This window comes from Lipotes vexillifer, unplaced genomic scaffold (genome assembly GCF_000442215.2).
Source record: "Lipotes vexillifer unplaced genomic scaffold, Lipotes_vexillifer_v1.1 scaffold90, whole genome shotgun sequence".
Taxonomy (NCBI): domain Eukaryota; kingdom Metazoa; phylum Chordata; class Mammalia; order Artiodactyla; family Lipotidae; genus Lipotes; species Lipotes vexillifer.
Genome location: NW_006782310.1, coordinates 1,701,814 through 1,723,155, shown reverse-complemented (window position 1 = coordinate 1,723,155; position 21,342 = coordinate 1,701,814). Strand labels below are relative to the sequence as shown.

The 21,342-nt window shown below is 41.6% G+C and overlaps 1 protein-coding gene across 1 annotated transcript in view; it reads left to right on the top strand.

The window, feature by feature from the left end:
• The window catches only part of KLHL14 (kelch like family member 14), a 103,205-nt gene that overhangs the window by 66,468 nt on the left and 15,395 nt on the right, over nucleotides 1–21,342 (top strand). Inside the window, exons 4-5 of the mRNA XM_007455170.1 lie at nucleotides 12,923–13,012; nucleotides 21,138–21,216. Of these exons, the coding sequence (XP_007455232.1) occupies nucleotides 12,923–13,012; nucleotides 21,138–21,216 (169 nt within the window). The remainder of the gene's footprint in view (nucleotides 1–12,922; nucleotides 13,013–21,137; nucleotides 21,217–21,342) is intronic.

Here is a 21,342-nt window from a genome sequence, read left to right as displayed (position 1 = left end):
CTTTCCCTATGGCTACACCTCAGGAAGTTCTTAAAGCAGCCCCAGGTGTCTTGGGATGTTCAATAGAAACCTTGTTCTCTAAATACACTTGAAGTTTCTCTGTCTCCTATTGACCCCCAAGTTCAGTGATTTACTAGAAGAACCTACTCACAGCTATGAGTTATTACAGGGGGAAAGTAAAAGGCAAATCAGCAAAGGGAAAGGGTGCACGGAGCAAAGTCCGGAGGAAACCAGGCTCAAGCTTCCAAAGGTCCTCTCCCAGTGGCGTCACACAGGATGCATTTATTTCCTCCAGTGTCCGATTGTCACAACACCTGTGAAATGTTGTCTACCAGAGAAGTTCATCAGAGGCTAAGTACCCAAAGATTTTATTGAGGGCTGGTTAGGTAGACATCTGCCTAGCATATACCAAAACTCCATACTCCCAGAAGAAAAGCAGGCGCTCAGCATAAATCCCATTTTTTGTACAACTTGGGCACAGACAGCCACTCTTAGTTAAGGTTGTGGGAACACTCTTGAAATCTAAGTTCCCTAACATCAGCCCAAATCCAACCTTTCTAGGAAAGGCCAGGCCTTTCTAAGGATAGCGGTTTCAGGCCTGCTGTGTTAAATCTTTCCTGCACACTGACGTTGACATGAGGGTAAGAAAGGCTGACCCACCCTTGGATGGAAATCAGCCATGCAAGTAGTCTGGTTCAACCAGAGATAGAGCTGAAGGAGGGGAAGGCAAAGGGAAAAAAGCTCTTATTTGCCTGGTGTTTTTAGAACCTGGCTTTCAGGAGGTAAATGCAGTAATGCTGACTTTGTTTTCTCATGAGCTGTCTTTATGGGCTCTGCTGTGAACCTTTTTTTGAAGACTTCCCACTGTCTACCACATAGCTTCTGTTAAGGTCATCTTGAACTAGCAGTTAATCTTCTTGGGTGGTGGGGGTGTGTCCTTTCATGGCAGTTGTAACCAAACAGACCCACAGCTCAGCCCACAGGGAGGTAATGGGTGATATTGTTCCACCAAACCCAGAAATGCAGGCCACGTCTGCCCCCGCTGTTTCCCTTCACACTCCCATCACAGACGGCTCCCACCAGCCTCTTGTCTTCAGACTTCACCTTTGCTGGCCAAGCCCCAGGAAGCATGCAGACATCTGGCCCAAGATTCTTCCACCAGCCTTTGCTTTTGTTTTTGGGGTGGAGGATAGGAGAATTCTGTTCCACTGTGGATGGAAAATGCCCGGTGGTTCCACAGTCTCCCACAACCACTCTCTTAAAAAAAATCCCTACCCACTAATAGTCTTCCACATCATTGTATATGTAGACAAAATGTATGTGTGTGTGTGTGTGTGTGTGTGCGTGTGTGTGCACAATCACATGACCAGTGAGACACAGATTAGGAACCACTTTTAGAAAGTCTGGCATCAGTGGCCTGGCACAGACCTTTTTTTTTTTTAAACAAAGCTACATTTATTGAGCACCAACTATCTGCCAGACATTGACTTACAAAAGTGCTGCTTTCCATAGAAACGGAAGGAAGTAATTTACCAAAACAGTTTAAGGAGTTCAGTTTTTCTGACCCAATTTAAACATGACTGTTTGGACCAAGTCTTTTTGGGATTAGTGTGACTGTCAATGTGCCTAAGAATAATCTCAGAAGCGTACTGAAATTTCAGGTTCCTGGACCTAACCTTAGAAATTCAGATTCAGAAGGTCAGGCCTAAGACCCAGGAGTCTGGGATGGGGCCCAGGTGATTCCAGTGCAGGTGGTCTGGACCAGCCTGTCCTAGCTCAGGGATGCTCAGACTTTAGAGTACCCATGGGGTCTGTAACACACAGTCTGACGCAGGATGTCCGGGGGGTCCCTGAGATTCTGCATTGCTAATTATCCCCCGGGTGAGGTTGATGCTTCAGGTCCATGCAACATACTTTGAGTGACAAGAACTTAGATGGTCAGTCTCCCAGAGGCTGGTTCATGCAGCACTTACCTGCCAAAAGGCCCGACACAACTTTTTAGATTAACTTCAGCCTTAGGGTCTCAACCTAAATTCTAAGACAAGAAAAGTGCCAAATAGTCATGCACGTTCATAAATATATTCATAAGTAAATATCACTTAACATTCAATGACTATCTAGCTTTACCAGTAAAAAATGGTGCCAAAAAAAGAGAAAATGGAACTTCACTGTTCATCATATTGCCTACAATTTTCCCTGTTTGGATCTGCACAGCTCCAAAAAGTTGTCTACTTTTTCCAGCAATACAGATTTCAGAAGTTTCTCAAGAGATGGTTCTAGGGGCCTTGTCATGGCCAAGACCAGGGGCTCATCTCCTAAGATCATGGATGGCACTTTCATTTCCCCTGTGTGTTATAAGCTACTGACTCAGTACAGTCTTCATTGCCCAGCCCACCTGCCCTCGTGCTTCCCAGATCCAACACATACACATGGGTTCATGGGAAGGCACACATGCACACACCATGAAATGACCATGGAGGAGGATATAACAAATCCTTCTGGATCTTTGCAATGAAATGTCCTTTGAAATCAAATAAGTGCAATAGCACAATGACGTACTGAAACTGCAAGCGCAAATGCCGTGAGGGGTGGTCTGAAAGGAACAGTGGTATTGCTCACTGTTCTGATAATCCTACCAACTGCTTCCAGAGCCATCAGGTGGCTCCACATACCAGGAGAAATTCAATTAGGGTAGAGGCCATGACTGCTTGTTGTCTAAGGAGAGAGTGCTCCAGAGGGAATTTGAGTCGAGGAATAGGCTGCCCAAAAGGACAGCGGAGGTAACAGTCCACCCTTTTTATTTGTTCTCATGTTCCCCAAACACATTTTCTCTGGCCTCAACATAATAGCTGATATACTATAGTGATCATAGTATTAAGGATATTTTGGAAATTGATCTAATTTTAATAATCATTTTTATAAAAATAATCCAATTAAAATATATCCCTAGAACTTAGCCTAAGATCTGGCACGTAGCAGGAGCTCAATAAGTATTTGTTGAATCCATGTTCCTTTTACTAATAATGACTTTTGCTGCTGTGACAACCTGGAAAATCCCTTCTGGGTTTTATGATTTATCTTGTGTCACTTTCTCCCTGAAGTCACAGTCGCTTCCTCCCTGAAGTTACAGTCGCTTCCTCCCTGAAGTTACAGTCACTTCCTCCCTGGTGCTTCCATTGTTGTTCTTCTAGAACACTGTGTATTCGATTTCTCTGTTTATTCTCTCTGCACTGTGAGCTCTGAAATATAGGAATGGTGTCCCAGAGTTTAGCACAATAACTAATTCCTCAATACAAATTTTTGTATGAAAAAAGGAATGAAGAGGTTGGTAGATTCTTTTGCTGTCTCCTGGATTTTAAAGTGAACCACTAGGGCCTCCCTGGTGGCGCAGTGGTTGAGAGTCCGCCTGCCGATGCAGGGGATACGGGTTCGTGCCCCGGTCCCGGAGGATCCCACATGCCGCGGAGCGGCTGGGCCCGTGAGCCATGGCCGCTGAGCCTGCGCGTCCGGAGCCTGTGCTCCGCAATGGGAGAGGCCACAACAGTGAGAGGCCCACGTATCGCAAAAAAATAAAAAATAAAAATAAAAATAAAAATAAAGTGAACCACTAGAGTTCACTTTCCAATACTGAGTATGTGTGATCTACATCAGAAAATGCTTCTTTACGCATCCTCATTCTACGAACCATATCCATTTCCTTCTTCCCGCCATCAGTAATTATGGGGCCATCATCTAAGAGAATTTAAGCTGTTTTACAATCATTTTTGCTATCCTGTTGCCATATCATTCACAGTATAAATAGTCCTGGCTCCTTTGACCTTTGTCAAGGATCTTATTTTCACACGTTTAAATAATATGAGTTGGGCTTCCCTGGTGGCACAGTGGTTGAGAGTCCGCCTGCTGATGCAGGGGACACGGGTTCGTGCCCCGGTCCAGGAAGATCCCACATGCCGCGGAGCGGCTGGGCCCGTGAGCCATGGCCGCTGGGCCTGCGCGTCCGGAGCCTGTGCTCCGCAACGGGAGAGGCCACAGCGGTGAGAGGCCCACGTACCGAAAAAAAATAAATAAATAAAAAATAAAAAAATAAATAATATGAGTTGATCTACTACTTTAATTCATTTACAGAGTTGACAATTTTTTTTACTGAGCCTTTTTAGGTGTAGAACAATGAAAAGTGCAATTTCTCACTCCCCCAGGACATGATCAGGAAGACACTGTATTGGCCCTTAGGAAAGGACAAACATCAAAGCACTAGCATGTTTCATCAATGTGTCTCTGAAAACACACTTTAAAAAACAGGAGAAAAAAAAAAAACCTAGCATTTGGAAGAAATTGCAGCGTTCGTTCCCAAAGATGTTTTACTTTCCAAAAGTGAAAATAAAACTACTTTAAAATTCTAACTAACATATCAAGAACTAAACAAAATAAAATAGTTGGTACACCGCATTGTAATAATAGAGTCGTAATTTGAAAAGTGAGTTTTGCTTGAATAGCTAATAGAAGTCTTATTTTAAGTCCCCTCAGCCTCTGCTGGTTGTTAGCATTTCCCTCCGTTTAAGTGCTCAGAGCTAAAACTGTAAATCAATAAGGATTTATTGAAAACCTTTGACCTTGGCACAATTAGGCCTATGATAGATCCTAAAGAAATATGTCACAGTCTTTGAAGAACTTACAAACTTCCTTTGTTTAACACATGTGTTGCATATAGGGTGACATCCATCCTAGATGCCATAGAATCCTGATCTAAGGCATATATCTTTCTCCCTTTCTTCCCTTTCTTCCCTTTCTTTCACTTCTTCCCTCCTTCACATCTTCTGGTACCCATACATTTTTTACACCTTCCAAAGAAGTAAATGCCACAGTCTCTCTTAGTTAGCATTCACTCATTCATGCTACTAACATTTATTGATTCATTAATATTTCTAATTACTGTATTAGTCATAAAAGCTGTAGCGATGCCTAAGGCTCTACTATCCTATGTACTGGGCATTGTGGTGGCCATAAAGCTATAGAAATGACACAGTCTGGCCTCAAGGAGCTTACAGATCCTTTAGGGCGTGACACACAAAAGACAGATGATTTTAATACACAGTATCATGACTTGGCAAGTATAGGGTAAAGGCATACATTTACTACAATAGTGGCACAGAGGAGAGAGTCACAAAGCAATACTCATTGTCAGGAAAACTCTCCCTTAGATACAATTTTGTATTATGAAAGAGAAGCAAACTCTCTTGTTCTTGCATAGCCTCCAAAACCTAACGCATGGGCACTTTTTTTCAGATTTATACATTTCGAACTCACTTCAACAACTTTGTCTCCAGTGGGACTGTGGGAACCCAGCTCTGTGTGTGCAGAATAAAGTTGGGAGTGAGGAGAAAGTGTTGGCCACCTTTGGGTTAATTCAGAACCTTCACCAACTCATCACTGGATTCAGACCATGTGAATTTCTTACGGGATTTGGTTTTCCAGACTCACTGTCCATAATGATCAAGTCATTCCCAAATGCACAAAACATTTCCGTTTATTTGCAGCTTACAGGGATAGTAACCATCCATATACAACAGAAAAAAAAGTAACAGAGCCTTTTCTGTGCATTATTTATTCAATAATATGTATCAAGCACGTGCTTCATGTAAGATGTTTGACTATGTGTCTGTTTCTACCTCCAGAGAAGCAATGGCCAGATTTCTAGATCTTTGCAGAAAGACAGGATGGTAGGATTAAACTAGTGAATTTTTTTTTAATTTATTATTTTTTTTTTCTTTCGGTACATGGGCCTCCCACCACTGTGGCCCCTCCCGTTGCGGAGCACAGGCTCCGGACGCACAGGCTCAGTGGCCAAGGCTCACGGTCCCAGCTGCTTCGCGGCATGTGGGATCTTCCCGGACCGGGGCATGAACCCGTGTCCCCTGCGTCGGCAGGCGGACTCTCAACCACTGCACCACCAGGGAAGCCCTAAACTAGTAAATTTTGAAACATTTATGTTTCTCAATTATACTTATTATAAAATTGAAGAAAATGTAAGAAAAAAATTTCTCTACAATCCTATGGCAAGAAATACTCTTTCAATGTCATTAGACTGAGGCACCTTTCTTTCAGGTTATATTTGTTTTCAACAGCATGTAATTACTATTTGAATTTGCTTTAATGAGTAAATATTGCACAAATGTATATTCTAGCAATACCATGCTTCCAAAATATCATTTATTTTGCCAGTTTAGATAATTCTATAGAAAAGAACACTTTAAGAACAGAAATCACGTAACTATAGGCAACTTATGATATCAAGAAGTCAAAAGCCAACAGAAAAATGTATACCATACAAATGGATTTGAAACATATGGAAAGATGCTCAACCTCTATCACAAATGAATGGAGATTTAAATTTTAACTAGACACCAATTGTTCACCTACCGTGTTGGCAAAGGTACAGATATAAAAAGGGGTACGATGTGATGATATCCATTAAAATGGAAAACGCACCCATCCTTTGGCCCAGAAATTTCACTTGGAGGAATTAATCCTACAGATAAATGCACGTGTATGTGTGTTGTGGGCCCATGAGGACACTCGGCAGAGCACTGTTTGTAATAGCAGCAACCTTCAACACATCCCCTTCCCTCCAGCCCCAGTGCCCCTACCTCATCCAGCCTCCATCATCCCTCATCTGGACCACAGGAGGGGCGCCCTGCTTGATCTTCCTCTTTTCTCTCTTTCAGTCCTACAACATCCCTAGGAGCCAGAGTGATATTTTTAAAACATAGATCATGTCCTGCTGCTGCTAAAACCCCTCCAATGCCTTTCCATCATGCTAAGAATAAAATCGACACCACTTATCCTGGCTTCTAAAGACCCATCTACCCAGCCTCTGCCTGCCTCTTGACTTCCCTCATGGCTCTCTAGCCCTCACCCTCGGTGCTCTAGACACAGAGGCTTTCTCTGGGCTGCTAAGGCACATCCAGCTCATTCGTGCTTCAGGGTCTCTGCACAGATCCCTTCCCCTTATTTTCTTGCAATGGCCCTTTCTCAACCTTCAAAATTTACCTTCAACACCAGTCCCCAGAGAGGCCTTCCCTGACCACCTCAGCTAGAGCGCTAGCCAGGCACTCACTCTCTAACACACTGTCCTGTTTTTTTTTTCCTTTTTACATTGTCTGTCATTGCCTGGCTGTGTTCCTGTGCATTCCACTGTGTATTAGTTTACATTCTTCTTTCCCCTGTCATTTAGGTCTCAGAGAGCACGGACACTGTCAGCTTCATTCGTTGCTTTATTACCAGCAACTAGAAAAGTATCTGCACATAATGAGTGTTTAGTAGATGTTTGCTGAGTGAATTAATAAATGGCCATCAGAAGGGGATGGGACATATTATAGGACACCCATCAGATGAAACAGTGTATGGCTGTTGAAAAGAATGGGCTGGTAGACAATCCAAGTGTCATCTTCCAACCAAGACTGCACCATCGCACAGATCTGGCCTCGGTCTCCCTCTGAGACCTCCTCTCAGATCCTTCTTTTCTTGGTCTTCTTGCTGTTCTTGCTACACTCCACACCTGTGCCCCAGGGCCTTGGCACTTGCTATTCCTGCATCTATGCCTACCACTACCCCTGCATGGCTCCCTTGCTCACTTCTGTCAGTTCTCTGCTCAAAAGTCATCTGTTCAGAAAGCCCTCCCTGACTACTCTCAAAATTCCTCACCCTGTCCCTTCCCCTCCTTGGACCCAGCTTTACTTTTCTTCATTGCACTTATCATTTGAAACAAAAGTGCCTATTTATTTGTGTCCATGTTTATTACATTCTTCCCCTGACTAGAACGTTCCTTGATGCTGTCATGACCTCCCCAGCAGGTAGAACCTTGCCTGGTTCAGTAGCAGCTGAACAGGTCTTTGACTGGTGAGGAATGAATAAATGAATGTATTCTTGAGTGCAAAAAAGCAAGGTACTAAACAGTGTGCCCATTGTATTAAAAAACAATGACCTGTATATATAATCTCTCTGGAAGAAAAATCCAAGAACACAATAAGAGGGGTAGCTTCTGCAGTGGGAAACTGCAAGGCTGAGAGGCATAAGAGGAAAACTTATTGTTCCTGTATATCATTATTTTTTATGACTGTATTTTTACAAAACATGGGCATTAATTACTTTTTCCAAAAAATTATGTCATATTTGACAGTTTTGTAAGTTTATGTATTTGAAGCCAAAAGGAAATCAAGGGCCTCATAAATGTTACTTGAAATGATAAACATTCAGCAGCCATGTATTTAGCAATCCTATAAACTTGTCATAGCCCTATGCAATCTTGTTTGGATGTTCATGCAAATCTGTGGTTGCAAAGGATACCTATACTTTCTGTTGGAAGGGGTATATATATTCCTTCGATATAAAATATGGGAGGAAACAGGAGTATGGATCTTAAGCAGAACAAGGCCTTCGTAAATGCAGCAAGACCCCTGCACATTTTATATGCCAGGAAAAGGGCCTCTGTGCCCAAGATTCTTTGAATCTGCTTGCAAGGCTGAAATATGCCCTCGCTGTTCAACAAATAAATAAAAACCCTCTGCCAATAGACTCTACCCATCCTTAACTAGCTGATTTGGTCAGTGTTTTTCTGGCTCCATCAAATACATGTAAATGTGTCTTACTTTAAGAAAATCCACTATTTGAATATGTGGATTTATAGAAAAAAATGTAAAGGAATGTCTACTTGCTTTATTACAGATTCTTTTAAATATGAAAATAAGAAACATTTAAAATGTGATTCAATAACAAAAAATTATACAGAAATTTCAGGAACACCATCATTGAACACACAGGTACTCGGTAATTACTTGCTGGTTGGATGAACATACCTATTGAAAATCAGTAGAGTGAAATGGATGAGAGCATGGGTTGGGATCCAGATATCCCTGTGTTTGGATTCTATCTCTGCCATTCATTAGCTGAGTCTGACCTTCAACAAGTGACTTAACCTCTCAAGGCCTCAGTATTTCTTAAAGAAATAAAATGAATGACCAATGCCTCCCTGATAGTTAGTTATATTAAATGAAAGATATAGGCAAATAAAATATAGATATATTTTATCATGTATTATAATATCATATATTATTTCCTTCATGTAATTTCTGCCTGATTAAGAGCAAGTAAGAATGAATCATAAGTGCTGCTATATTTTCAGAGATATAATATAGGTAACTATATATAAATATAATTACATATACGCATATGTATATAGCACCTGCACAATGCCTGGCACATAGTAAGTGTTTGGTAAATGGTGGTTCCTATTGTGAAAAGTAACACAAAATACTCTGAGAGTTTGACTCTTCATTTTCATATCCACAAAGACCAATTTTGTGCACAACATGCCAGTACATTTCATGTCACTGTACAGGGAGGGGTAAAAGAATTTGTGTCACTGAGATTTTTGTGGCCCTAAAATTATGGGAAAATAATTAACAGGTATGTAAGTGAATTGTGGCAGAGATTCACCTTGTAAAATGGCTAACATCTATTGAGTGTATGATGATTAGTCATTATGCAGAGTAAATACTGTGACTTAGTATCCTCTCCAAGGATGGCCTGCTTCCTACTTTCTTAATTAAAAATATTAAATGTAAAGGTTTTATTGAATTTCGCAGACTAGAATAGAATAGCAGGTATTTGGAGTGGGAAAGGCAAAAATGGTACAAATTGCTTCAAACTTAGAGACTAAATGAATGTGCTCCCTCGGATGACCAAAGGTTTCTTCCTTTTCAGTTTTCTGGCTTTTTTTCCCCCTTTCCTTCTAGCACTTCGAGTTTGTTTAATAAAGTTGAGAATTTTCACAAAGGGCCTTATGAACACGTGTTATTAGATTTTAAATCTGATTTGAAAGTGCCTCTCTCCTCCTCCCTGTGAGTAAAGTGACCTTTTTAAATGGAGGGAAGTGGGTTTAGATGACAGTCATGATAAATGCGGTCATGTTCACTCAATAAAATAAGACCCAGTGCATTTGAGGATAAATCAGTGAAATGTACAGCCCCACCTGTCCGTCTCCATCATTCATTTCCACTGTCACTTTCACAGTGGCTGATGGATCACAGTTGCTGTAAAATTAGACAGCCTTTAATCTCATTTCATCCTGATTAGCTTCTCTTTACCCTTTCCCTCTAACTCACTGACTGACACGCTAAAAACTCACACCGGGCTGTATATGAACAGGGAGTACAAACTTCTCCGGTACCTGCTTGTGAGGGCGAGGCCAGCGTGCATCCCTAGAGAAATCTGGACGGGAGAGGGCATGTCTTCCTTGTTATTTAAAAGATAATCAATAATTGCGGTACCCAGTGCCATTTTAAGCAGATGTTTTCTCTTGATCACTGCCCTCTTTATTTTGCTTTCGTTCAGGTTTAATCAGAAGTCAAAGAAATGAGGTCTTTTGCAAAACTCAAACATTGATTTCATATCGATTTTTTTCTAATAGATTTGGAGTGTTTTACATTCAGGATAATCCCCAAAAGTTATTTGTGTGTATTTGTAGCCTCTCAATTCACAGTAATAAATCAGAAAAGACAACAATTCAGGAATGAAAATGCTGAAAGAGCCAAGAAATATAGCATACAAGGTTTTAAAACAAGAGTAAAAATGGGTAGATAAATGAGAATATCTTCAAGCAGCCTTTCATTAGCATTTCAAAGGCCTTCTCGTATTTTGAAGGTTTCAATAGTTAGTTTAGTGCAATAGTTTCATTTATTTGCATAAAGCATAACAATAGGGGTAATCAAATGAGAAAGAGGTTTAAGAATAAATTATGTATTCTTTCCTTCACTTAATTTATGCCTGAATGGGAGCAAGTAAATGGACAAACACAACTGTTGTTCTATTTTCAGAGTCTGTGCTTTATTATAAAGCTGGACTTCCGGATAAAAAGAAGATAGTACGATTTTTTATTACTTATAAAATATGGGCATTGAACTGACCAAAAATTTTAAATAAATATTGGAAGACTGGTAGTCATAAAGTAAGTTGGTTGTATCAGTGGCCGCTGTTCTTACACACGTCTCATATGAGTATATGCTTACAGGTGACAATGCTGTAAGTTTACTGCCCAGATGGCATTGTGATAAACCAGAGTAGGCTGTTCACAAAATACACAATATACATAATATATGGGTAGCATAGTTTTGTGTTTGGTATAATCCGAACAATGATGAGTTAATTTAAGAAAAGAAAAAAAGATGTTCAGAACGTATCCAGTCACCCAATTTTATTTGCTGCATGAACTCAACATATACTCTGCCCCAATGGACTCTGAGAAGTGATGCCTGCAGGAGCTATATGGTTAAAAGCATTTTCCAAAGAGATAACTAAGGGTTGAGGTGCAGAAGGACGTTGCTGAGGTGACTCCCTAAATCAATTGACCTCATTCATGGGCCACACAAGTCCATGGCACACCCAATTTCTACATGATCCCAGAAATCCAGGGTTTCCATACCAATGTCTTCTCCCTTGTGGCTATAAGTTTGAAAACAGTGAATATTCACAGTAAAAGTGAATACATAATAAAATAATGAAAATTCCTAAAATCTTTTAATATAAAGCTTAAATGACCTGATTTGCTCTTTCAGAAGCTGTTACAGGTTTCAAAGCTATGCCTGTTTCTCCTTATTTTTGTTTACATATCTTAGACAGCATAAGTGCATTCTGAGAAAAAAGATAATAAAAACAAAATGAAATGAGATATATATCATCCAAAGTAAATTGGGTATAAGATAGGCTCGTTCTCTCTCTCTCTCTCTCTCTCCATTGGCAAAAGAGTACAGAGTATGAGCTGGCCCTGACTCATACTGATTTCCCACTGCACTGGTTTCTTAAGTGCTCTATTGATCCGTGTCAAGCAATAAGTTCCCTGCCTGAACATGCATATCACCTCCCCATTTGTCCTCACCTAGATTTAAGGTGCCCATATGATGAGCTGAACAAGGACATCATTTTTCCTACTGGTGTCACTGGGCCCAAACCACTGCCTGTGATATGATAACTAACGCTGTGTAAGTTTACATTCACCATATGATATAATAATAGCATAGACTAACACTGCACTGCACACGGGGTGACAGGGGTGTCCTATTCTTGTTGTGTGTGTCCCCAAAGAAAATGTAAATGAGAAGAGATCCAGCGAAACCTTTGGTGGGTTTCTGAATCACTCCGCCCTCCTCACAGCTGCCACATTTGGGGCAGAGCAGGGCAAGACGAGGGGAATGGATATTTATGATGTTCCTGACAGTTTTTATCTTTGTTCCAGAAGAGCTCTTAAGCAGATAGATAGAAAATGTGTGATTGTGCTCCTAATGACATTGTACAGGAAATTAAGCGTATACATTTGGAGAAGGCATTAAATCAGCAGGACCTTAATTTAAAAACTTAAAACTGTATGGAAATTCAGCTTGCTCATTGCTGTGGAATAGAAAGCAACCAAGCACCCTGAGTCTGTTTATGGAAAAATTGCCAGCAAGCCAAGTTTGGGCAGAGCAGCTTAATGGCTCCAAGTGGATGCTGGGTTATTTCTTCCAAGAAGTAAGCCCCAGCCCTGACCATTTGGGAGTGTCAGTCATGGTTGTAGACTGCACGATCCCCATCATCAGGCAGGTGAGGAGGACTTAAGAATTGAAAGCAGGCCGACAGGTTGCTCTTGACTAATTTGCAGAATAACATTATGTAAAATTAATCAAAAGGGGTGGGGCTGGCAATTGCTGGGAACACACCGCTGAGCCACTGTGGATTGGTGGGTGCCCCACTCTGCTTGTCTATGTGCTTTTCTTCCTTCTGACTTAGTCTCAAGTTTTATACATTTTGGTGAAAGCACATAACTAGTGAGCCAAGGTATCAAGTCCTAAGATGGAAAATTTTATACGTCTTTTTTTTTTTTTCTCAATTCCAGTTATGCCATACAACAGTGCCCATCACTGCGTTGTGGAGGTGGAAAACTTTCTGTTTGTTTTGGGCGGAGAGGACCAATGGAATCCTAATGGTAACTATTGAACCACTTAACAGTAGGTGCTCGACAAGTCTGTGTGTGATGAGAGGTGCCAGCGGCAGTCCATTTCGTAATTACCGTGGAAAACATATTTCTGTGCAGCAGGGACAAACCAAGTAGTCGGTGAAGTGGGCTGGCAGAGGACACACGCAGCAGTGCATTCACTCATGGACTGTCTGGGGATTTGGCTTCACCGTGACGCCCAGCCCCTCTCCTGATCCATCCCCTGAGGAATGCCACCAGTGTAAGCCCAGACTCCCTTAAGGGAGGTAGCAAGCGGCAACTATTAAGAATTCTCACCACCTTCTCCACCACTTTTCTCCCATTTTATCAGGATAATAATATGCAGTTTCAATAAATAAGCGTTATCAGCTGTCGCGCTGTACATGACCTGGGCTGAAGTTCCTTTGCAGCGTTCATTACTTGACACCTGTTCTGGCTGCTGCATCTTCTGCAAGGGCTCCGTCCACAGATTATCCACCATCTTCCCTGTTGATGCGATTACTTCATAATTGTATCACAAAGAGAAAGTCAACATTTGAATACACTCCCCAAGCCTAATGCAGGGAGAACACTGTGCCTTGCAGAACACGCAAAATTATCAAGATATTTTTGGAAATCTTGCACGTGAAGGAGGGGTTGCAGTTGTAGCCTTCTGTGTAACAGAGATCATTATGAGTGAGAAACCATAAAACAGCTTGCAGGTACACATTTTTGCTTTAAAACCCCAGAACAGCCAGCTGAAATTACATATACTGCATATATTTTATGGTGAATGTTCTCTTTCAGCATCTGCACAAAGGCAAATTGTAGAAAATTGTTACATCTGTTCACTCTAGAAAATCTTAAAGGAAAACAACCCGGGCCACCCTCCAAGAACATTTCTTTGAAGAGAAGGGGACATTCTTTCTCCAGATCAGCTTTGTTGGTTCATATCTGTCAGTTTTGGAAAGATGGCTCCAGGGCTTTGGGAGAAACAGATTTGGATCAGGAACAAAAATATTTAGTATCTCTCCTCTAACTTATCTTTGCAATGACTGATTTGATATGTTAAAACAAAGCAAAACAAAAACCCTGGCCAATATACAACCCACTGTAAACTCTCCATTTCCTGTTTAACCTCTTCCTCCGAGGAAGTGATTTGAACAGAATAGAGCGTTTGTAAGGAAACGGTACACAGCCAGCAGGTTTATCTAAAAAAGAATCTGCAGAACTTTGTTTTTGGGGTTTTGTTTGTTTGTTTTCTTGAAGGCCAGATGAAAACTAACACATGACAAGAGAAGGCTGGAAAGTCCTGTTTCTTTCCTTTTTTTTTTTGGTCGCACTGTGCGGCATATGGGATCTTAGTTCCCCATCCAGGGATAGAACCCCTTGCAGTGGAAGCACAGAGTCTTAACCACTGGACCGCCAGGGAAGTCCCATGGAAAGTCCTGTTTCTAATGATGGTGCTTTCTCAGCCCACCTCCATTCCCACGTGGGATAAGCTTCTGCTAAAAGACCAGTCTTGGGGCGACAACTCAGTTTTCACAAATCACTATGAACCTCCCATTCCTGTGAGACAGACCTTAATCAGCAACACAGAAAACCCGCTCCCTGGGTTTACCCCGGCCCCCCACCCCTGCCCAAAATAACCTGCCACTGCTTACTGTTCAACTTCTATCAGACACACAACCGATAGGATGGGTGGGGGGATTAGGGGCGAGTATAAGGGACATATACCTTCCTCTAGTCTAGAGAATCGAGATTTTTATCGTTGAGCTAATTCAGATTCCCATAAAACTATGCCATTGGACCTCACTTATTTGCCCCCCCCAGACCCCTGAGAGGAGCAGTGATTCAGTTTAAAGCCCTCAAAAAATATGCTGTGAGAAAAGACTACAGAAAACACAGCATTGCATTTCCTGTGGGGGCACCTTTCACTGCCACCACTCAGTGTGCTCTATGTGAAGACCTGCGTGACAAGTCCTTGTCAAACCAAAGTACTGAGGCATGGTGTGCTTTGAACAATTACTTCTAACGCCAATCATATGATTTAATGTGTCTCTTTTGCTTTAGCCGCCAGGAGGCTCAAAATTGAACTTTAGTAAAAGTTTAATTACTATATTTTGTTTACTTTAAGTCTCCATATGGGCCTAGCAGCTCACAACTCTCTTTCTGTAAGACCCTTATTTAGAACTTTGGGAGTTCCACCTGCAAATCTGAGTCATTCCGTCCCTGACTTGTTTCGCCTTTGAGGTCATTTATTATAGATCTGGGTAAATGCTGATGAGCCACGGATTAGCATCTCCTAAGCACAGGATAATTGGTCACACTGCGAGGCAAGCAGGCCAGTCTTTTTGTACCACATGTCAAACAATCAGTCATTGGCTGAGGCCTTCTCCCAGGTGGGGGTGAGGGTGGGCAGTGACGTGGCCTGTTCAGCTGAGGGCAGTTCTCTAGAGAGGGAGCAGCTGTGACCATGAACAACCAACAACCATCAGCTAGGGAACAGGTGTACCAATCTGGTAAAAGTATCTCAGCTAGGTACCAAAACACACATCCACCACCAACCCTTAAATGGTTTCCATGGAGTTTCATATTCCATCCATCTGGTCAACCACAGATGACCGTTTTGGTATTAGTCATAGTATTTATTGAGTACTCATTATTTCCCAGGAACTTTGCTAAGCACTCATCTGCATCATTTCTCTTAATCCTCACAACCATCCCATGAGGCCTGTTGCATGATTGCTCTAGTTTTACTATGAAGAGTCTAAGCCCTAAGAGTTTAAACAACTTGCCAGGACACACAGCTTGCAAGAAAATGAGTGATTCCAACGTAGGTCTGTGTGACTCCAGAGCCTCAGCCTTTAACCAGTATATCACACTCCCCACCTCACATAAACATATGTATTTAATTAGATATTAAACAAAAATTGTGCATTTGCCTTTGATCTTGTGAAATTAAATCAGTATTGTATCACCATGGACAGTGGCTCTTATTGGCTCCCAAAGAGCTCTTCATTATTCCCCATTTAGAAAACCATGAAGGGACACCATCGTCTCAAAAATATAGGATTTTCATTTGATAATACCTCATACAACTAAAAAGGAAGCAGTTAATACCAAAACTTATAAAGAACAGCAATCCTGGGCTTCCCTGGTGGCGCAGTGGTTGAGAGTCCGCCTGCCGATGCAGGGGACACGGGTTCGTGCCCTGGTCCGGGAAGATCCCACATGCTGCGGAGCAGCTGGGCCCGTGAGCCATGGCCGCTGAGCCTGCGCGTCTGGAGCCTGTGCTCCGCAACGGGAGAGGCCACAATGGTGAGAGGCCCACGTACCGCAAAAAAAAAAAAAAAAAAAAAAAAGAACAACAATCCTATAATGATATACAACATGCTTTAATTTCACTACTGACAGGGAGGAAAAATTAAAAATCCATGAGTTTAAATGTTATGTATACATCAGTCCCAAGATGAAATCTTAAGTTAAATTTTAGTTCTTATGAAAATGGTGCCTGAGATGCATGTCTTTGAATGAAATACAAAAATGTACATTTCAATACATGCTCATAAAACACAAATATGTACTCATAAAATACAAATATAATTTTATTTACTGATTATCTTGATGACAGGACCAAAATTTGAAATCATAAAACATATGAGTTACTGGAAATATAAGCAGGATACATACATTTTTTTTCTACTCAGCTATAGATATTAACTCCTATTAACTCCCTTCATGTCATTAGTGATAGACTGCATTGTAATATGCTAATATACATGCATATATTCCTTCAGTGCTCCATCTTACAGAGAACCAATTTACATTTGTCACTTGCTGATGATTGACTCCCAAAAAAACTGCCTGCGGGGGATTTCCTTGTCTTCCTGCTTCCTTCCCCTCCACCACTAGCTGAAAACTGCCGCCCCTGCCCCATTTTACCTATCTCCCAAATGATAGTCAACAAGAGTCTGGTGACAGGACATCATCCAAAAAGGGAAGAAGTGGAGGAAGGGTTAGAAGAAAATGGAAAAGATGAGAAGAAACTAAAGGAGTGAAGAGTATTCCAAAATTCTATTGCATGTGGCTACCCCTCTCAAGCTTCTAAGTAGTGTCGATGAAAGCCATAAGGAAGAAATGAATGTTCCCATTTTATCTCAGTTTCCTCACTCTACCACACTCATTCCTTCTGAGATTTATTATCCCCTCTGCACATCCTTTGCCAACTTTAGAACATTTTTCATCTTTTTATCTTCCCATCCTCCATCCTTGCCCTTTTTTCACACCATTGACTCTGCCTCTGGAAACCCTTTCTTCATCTTCCATCAAAATCACACCAGTCCCTGCTTAGCCTTTTCTCTGAGTGAAGGCCACTGGCATTCCCACCAATAAGCAAAGCAAATAGCTGATTTCCACCACCAGTGCTCAGCAATGTGAAAGCATCTGTCCCATTGCTGAAAGGAGGCAGATGTCTTCCTCCAAATGGAAATTCTAAACCAAACTTCACAGAGAAACACTCTTATACATGGCGTGTATATTCTACATTCCTCTTAAAAACACTGATCTTCAGATACATTTGGGAATTAACCTTGAAACCTGACTATCAAGAATGGCTTTTTTCTACAGGGAGATGATTGCAAATTCTACAAAAACTTACTTATAAATCAACTCTAGACATAATCCTTCCTTGGGTTGGAGCCTCCCTTTGTGGGATCCAAGTCTTTTGGGTCATACTCACTCCTGGCACTCTTAACTCTTTCTGCAATCCCCAACTCTTTCTGTAATCCCCAAATAAAACTTGACTTACCACCCATCCAGGCCATCCAAACCCTGCCATGCAATCCTTGGAACTCATGATCTCACATCAACAAGATCCCTATAATCCTTAAACTCTTCCCTAAATGGTCCCTTCAGCTTCCTTTCTAATCAAAGCCTGGCTGTTCTCTGAGAGGACTGTTTTCCCAGCCGCCCTCTTCAATGGGGACTATGTTCTGTTCCCCACCCCCGCCCTTAATATTTCACATTATTGGCGGCCGATAGCTTTTCTACTTCTTCATTGCCACTCCCACATCCTTAAAACTCACCACTTTAAAGGATGTCTTCAGATTTTACCACCTGCTGCCCCTTTATGTGGCAGCTACCCACTGTTATCCTGGAAATGCCACCCCCTTCACCCTACCCTACCACTTTTTCATTGTCCACCATCCCCTCATGCCCTTACTTCCCTCCTTACTGAGCTTATATTCTGTTGCCCATCCTTATAATCACATTAGTGCATACACCTGCGGCGCTCGTGTCCTCTCCCGTGATACTTGCCTGGTAAAGCCCTGGTCCTGGTTAAACCCAACTTTCTTCCACCTCTCCCCTCCCCCTGAGCAACTAAATGTGGACATAGAAAACCATACGGCCGTGCTGGCTACTAATGAACCATGCTGGCTACTAGCCAACTCCACTAAGTTTCCCTGGTCAATGCACTCTTCCACCCTCTGAGTTAATTATTTCACACCTTCTCTCTCTTCAGATACCTTTCTCCAAAACCTCCCTCCTCACTCTCAGCTGACAGCCCTGCTTCTTAGTCCAATGAGGACAGAAGCAATCAAAAGATAAAATCTGCATCTTGCTACTACCAAATCCATTGCTACCCATATATTTTAGATTAGATAAAACATATCTCTCTTATTACTGTTTCTGCTCCAACTTAAAGCCTAGTCCTCATTCCCTTTTGCCTACTCAAGGACTTTGGAGCACTTCTGAATTAAAAAACAACCAAAAACTAAATAAAATTTTCTCTCGATGCTGCATCTTCCGGCTATAATCTTCTTTCTATGTCAAAAGTCCTGAGAAGCATTGCTTATCCTCTTGCCTCTGCTTTCTTACATCTTAGTCTCTCCTGAGGAGTCCCCACTCAGGCTTTCATGCCCTCCTGTCCACTGAAACAATGCTTGTCATGGTCACTACCAACCCCCATGTTTCCAAATCCTATGGTCAGTCCTCTGTCGCTCACTCCTCTTTTTGAAACACTATTTGACGAGGCTTCTAAAATACCACCATACTTTTCCTCCTGCTTCTGACAATTCCTTTTTCTTTGCTAGTTTTTCTTCTCCCCCAGGGCTCTTTTCCAGCACTCATTATCTTCCATTTCCATAGCCTTTCCCTAAAGAGTTTCATCTTGTTCTTTGATTTTAAACAATAGCTCTTGACTAATGACGCCAAAATTTGCACCTGCAGCCTCATTTAGCCAGTGGCCTACCAGCCACTTATGCTTTGAGATCCGATAGTCCTCTCAAGGCTAAGTCCAAAACAGAACTCATGGCTTCTCTCCCTAACCCCCCAACTACCCCTGCCTGGTCTTCCCCACCTCGGCAAATTGCATGACCTTCCATCCAGTTCCGATGGCTAAAAGCCTAGCAGTCGTCTTTAATTACTCACTTTTTCTTATACCAATGCTCAATCTATCAGAAAATTTTATTGGCTGTGCCCATAGAATAGATCCCAAACTTGACCATATCTTGCCTCCACCTCCACGCAAGCCAGCTCTTGCCTTGACTGTTGCGATGGCCTCGTGACAGGTCCCCCACTTCCAGAGCAGCCCTTGTACGGTCTAGTTTTTTACAGAACAGCCAGAGTGATCATGTTAAGAGGTAAATTAGGCCATGTTTCTCATTTGCTCAAAACTTTCCAGTGACTTCCTAATGTTCTTATGACAAAAGACGAAATTTGACACCAGTCCACAAGACACACCGTGTCTGGACCTTGATATACTTCGACTTCTGTCCAAGTCACCCCAGCATTCTTGCTGGTTTTGAATGCATGGCCAGCCCAGGGACTTTATACTCACCTTCCCCACTGCCTGAGACGCTAATTCTGCAGATATTTGCGTGGCTTGCAGAAGATATCTGTGAGCAGGTGACCATCCTACTGAAACTGGCTTCCCCTCTATCAATCCCTGCTTTATTTTTCTTTCTGGCATTCAGTAAAGAAAATATAGCATTATTATATATGTATTTATCTACAAGTCTGTGTTTATTTATTTACAAGAACGAGGACTTTGTCTTTCTCGTTTACCAGCATATTCCCAGAACCTGGAACACATAAGACACATAGTGAGCGCTCAATATATATTCTTGCAATTAATAATTGTGTTGTGTATACATGCCCGTGTGAGTGCGTGTACACACACACACACACACACACACACACACACACACACACACACACACACACACACACACACACACACACACAATCCTATCTGTTTATTCCCGCGGTGAAGTTTGGTACCAATATTTCAATGGTTAGTTACACATACATTAATGAAAAACAGACTTTTAGAGTTAAGACTTCAGGCGTTTTAGATGACTGTCATCTCAGTTGCTACACAGAAAATGGAATACACACTTTTGCTCCGATTTCTTGCTTTGGTGTCAATCTGTATGTAAAACAAGATTCATTTTCATACCTTGGAGGCATTACTGTGTTTCTTAGGCTCAACAGAGGAGATAAGCTGGTTAACCAGCTCTGAGGACGCATGTTTCCCATTTCAGTAAATGTACTTGCGATACATCACAGCAACTGTGCTTTCCCCAAATGCACAAACAGAACTTGCATGACAGTCATAGCCTACAACTGATTTCCTAATGCAAACTCTTATGGTAGTGATTGCAATTGTTTCCCTGGAGACAGAGTGGACTCCTCCACTGCTAGAATTCTTGGATCATTTAGGAAAAGTTTCTATCCAGAGATATCACACAAGTTAGTCTCTGGAACTGATGATGTATAGACAATAACTTCATGTTTTTAAAACCTATAAACACCAAAATACAGAAATTTTACCCTAACTTTGGTAGTCTGATAAACATACTTGCTTTTATTATTATGGTTGAATTATTTTTATTCCAACCCATCCCTGCCCCACAGAAAAAGTGGCGGAGAAAAGAAGAAAAAAAGGAAAAACGTTTGAAGAGGCACATAAATTTTTCTTCTGACTTATCACTTCTCATACTGTGTTAGATAGTCCCTCTACTTAATTCATCTGTTTCTTAAACCTGAGAACAGGGGCATCTTATAAAATACTTTTAAATGTGCAAAACAACAAAGGAATTTAAGTTTTAAGTGTCTTAATATATTTTTACAGGAAAACACAGTACAAATTTTGTCAGCAGATATGATCCCCGATTTAATAGCTGGATACAACTTCCGCCCATGCAAGAAAGGTAAGTGTCTATTTCTTAGGTCAGAAACATTTGTGGCTGCTTTACTGGAAGCAAGGATGCTGAATGGTTTTCCATGATAAGGTACGCTAAACAGAGCCAGTGAAGGTCACAGGAGTCAAATACAAA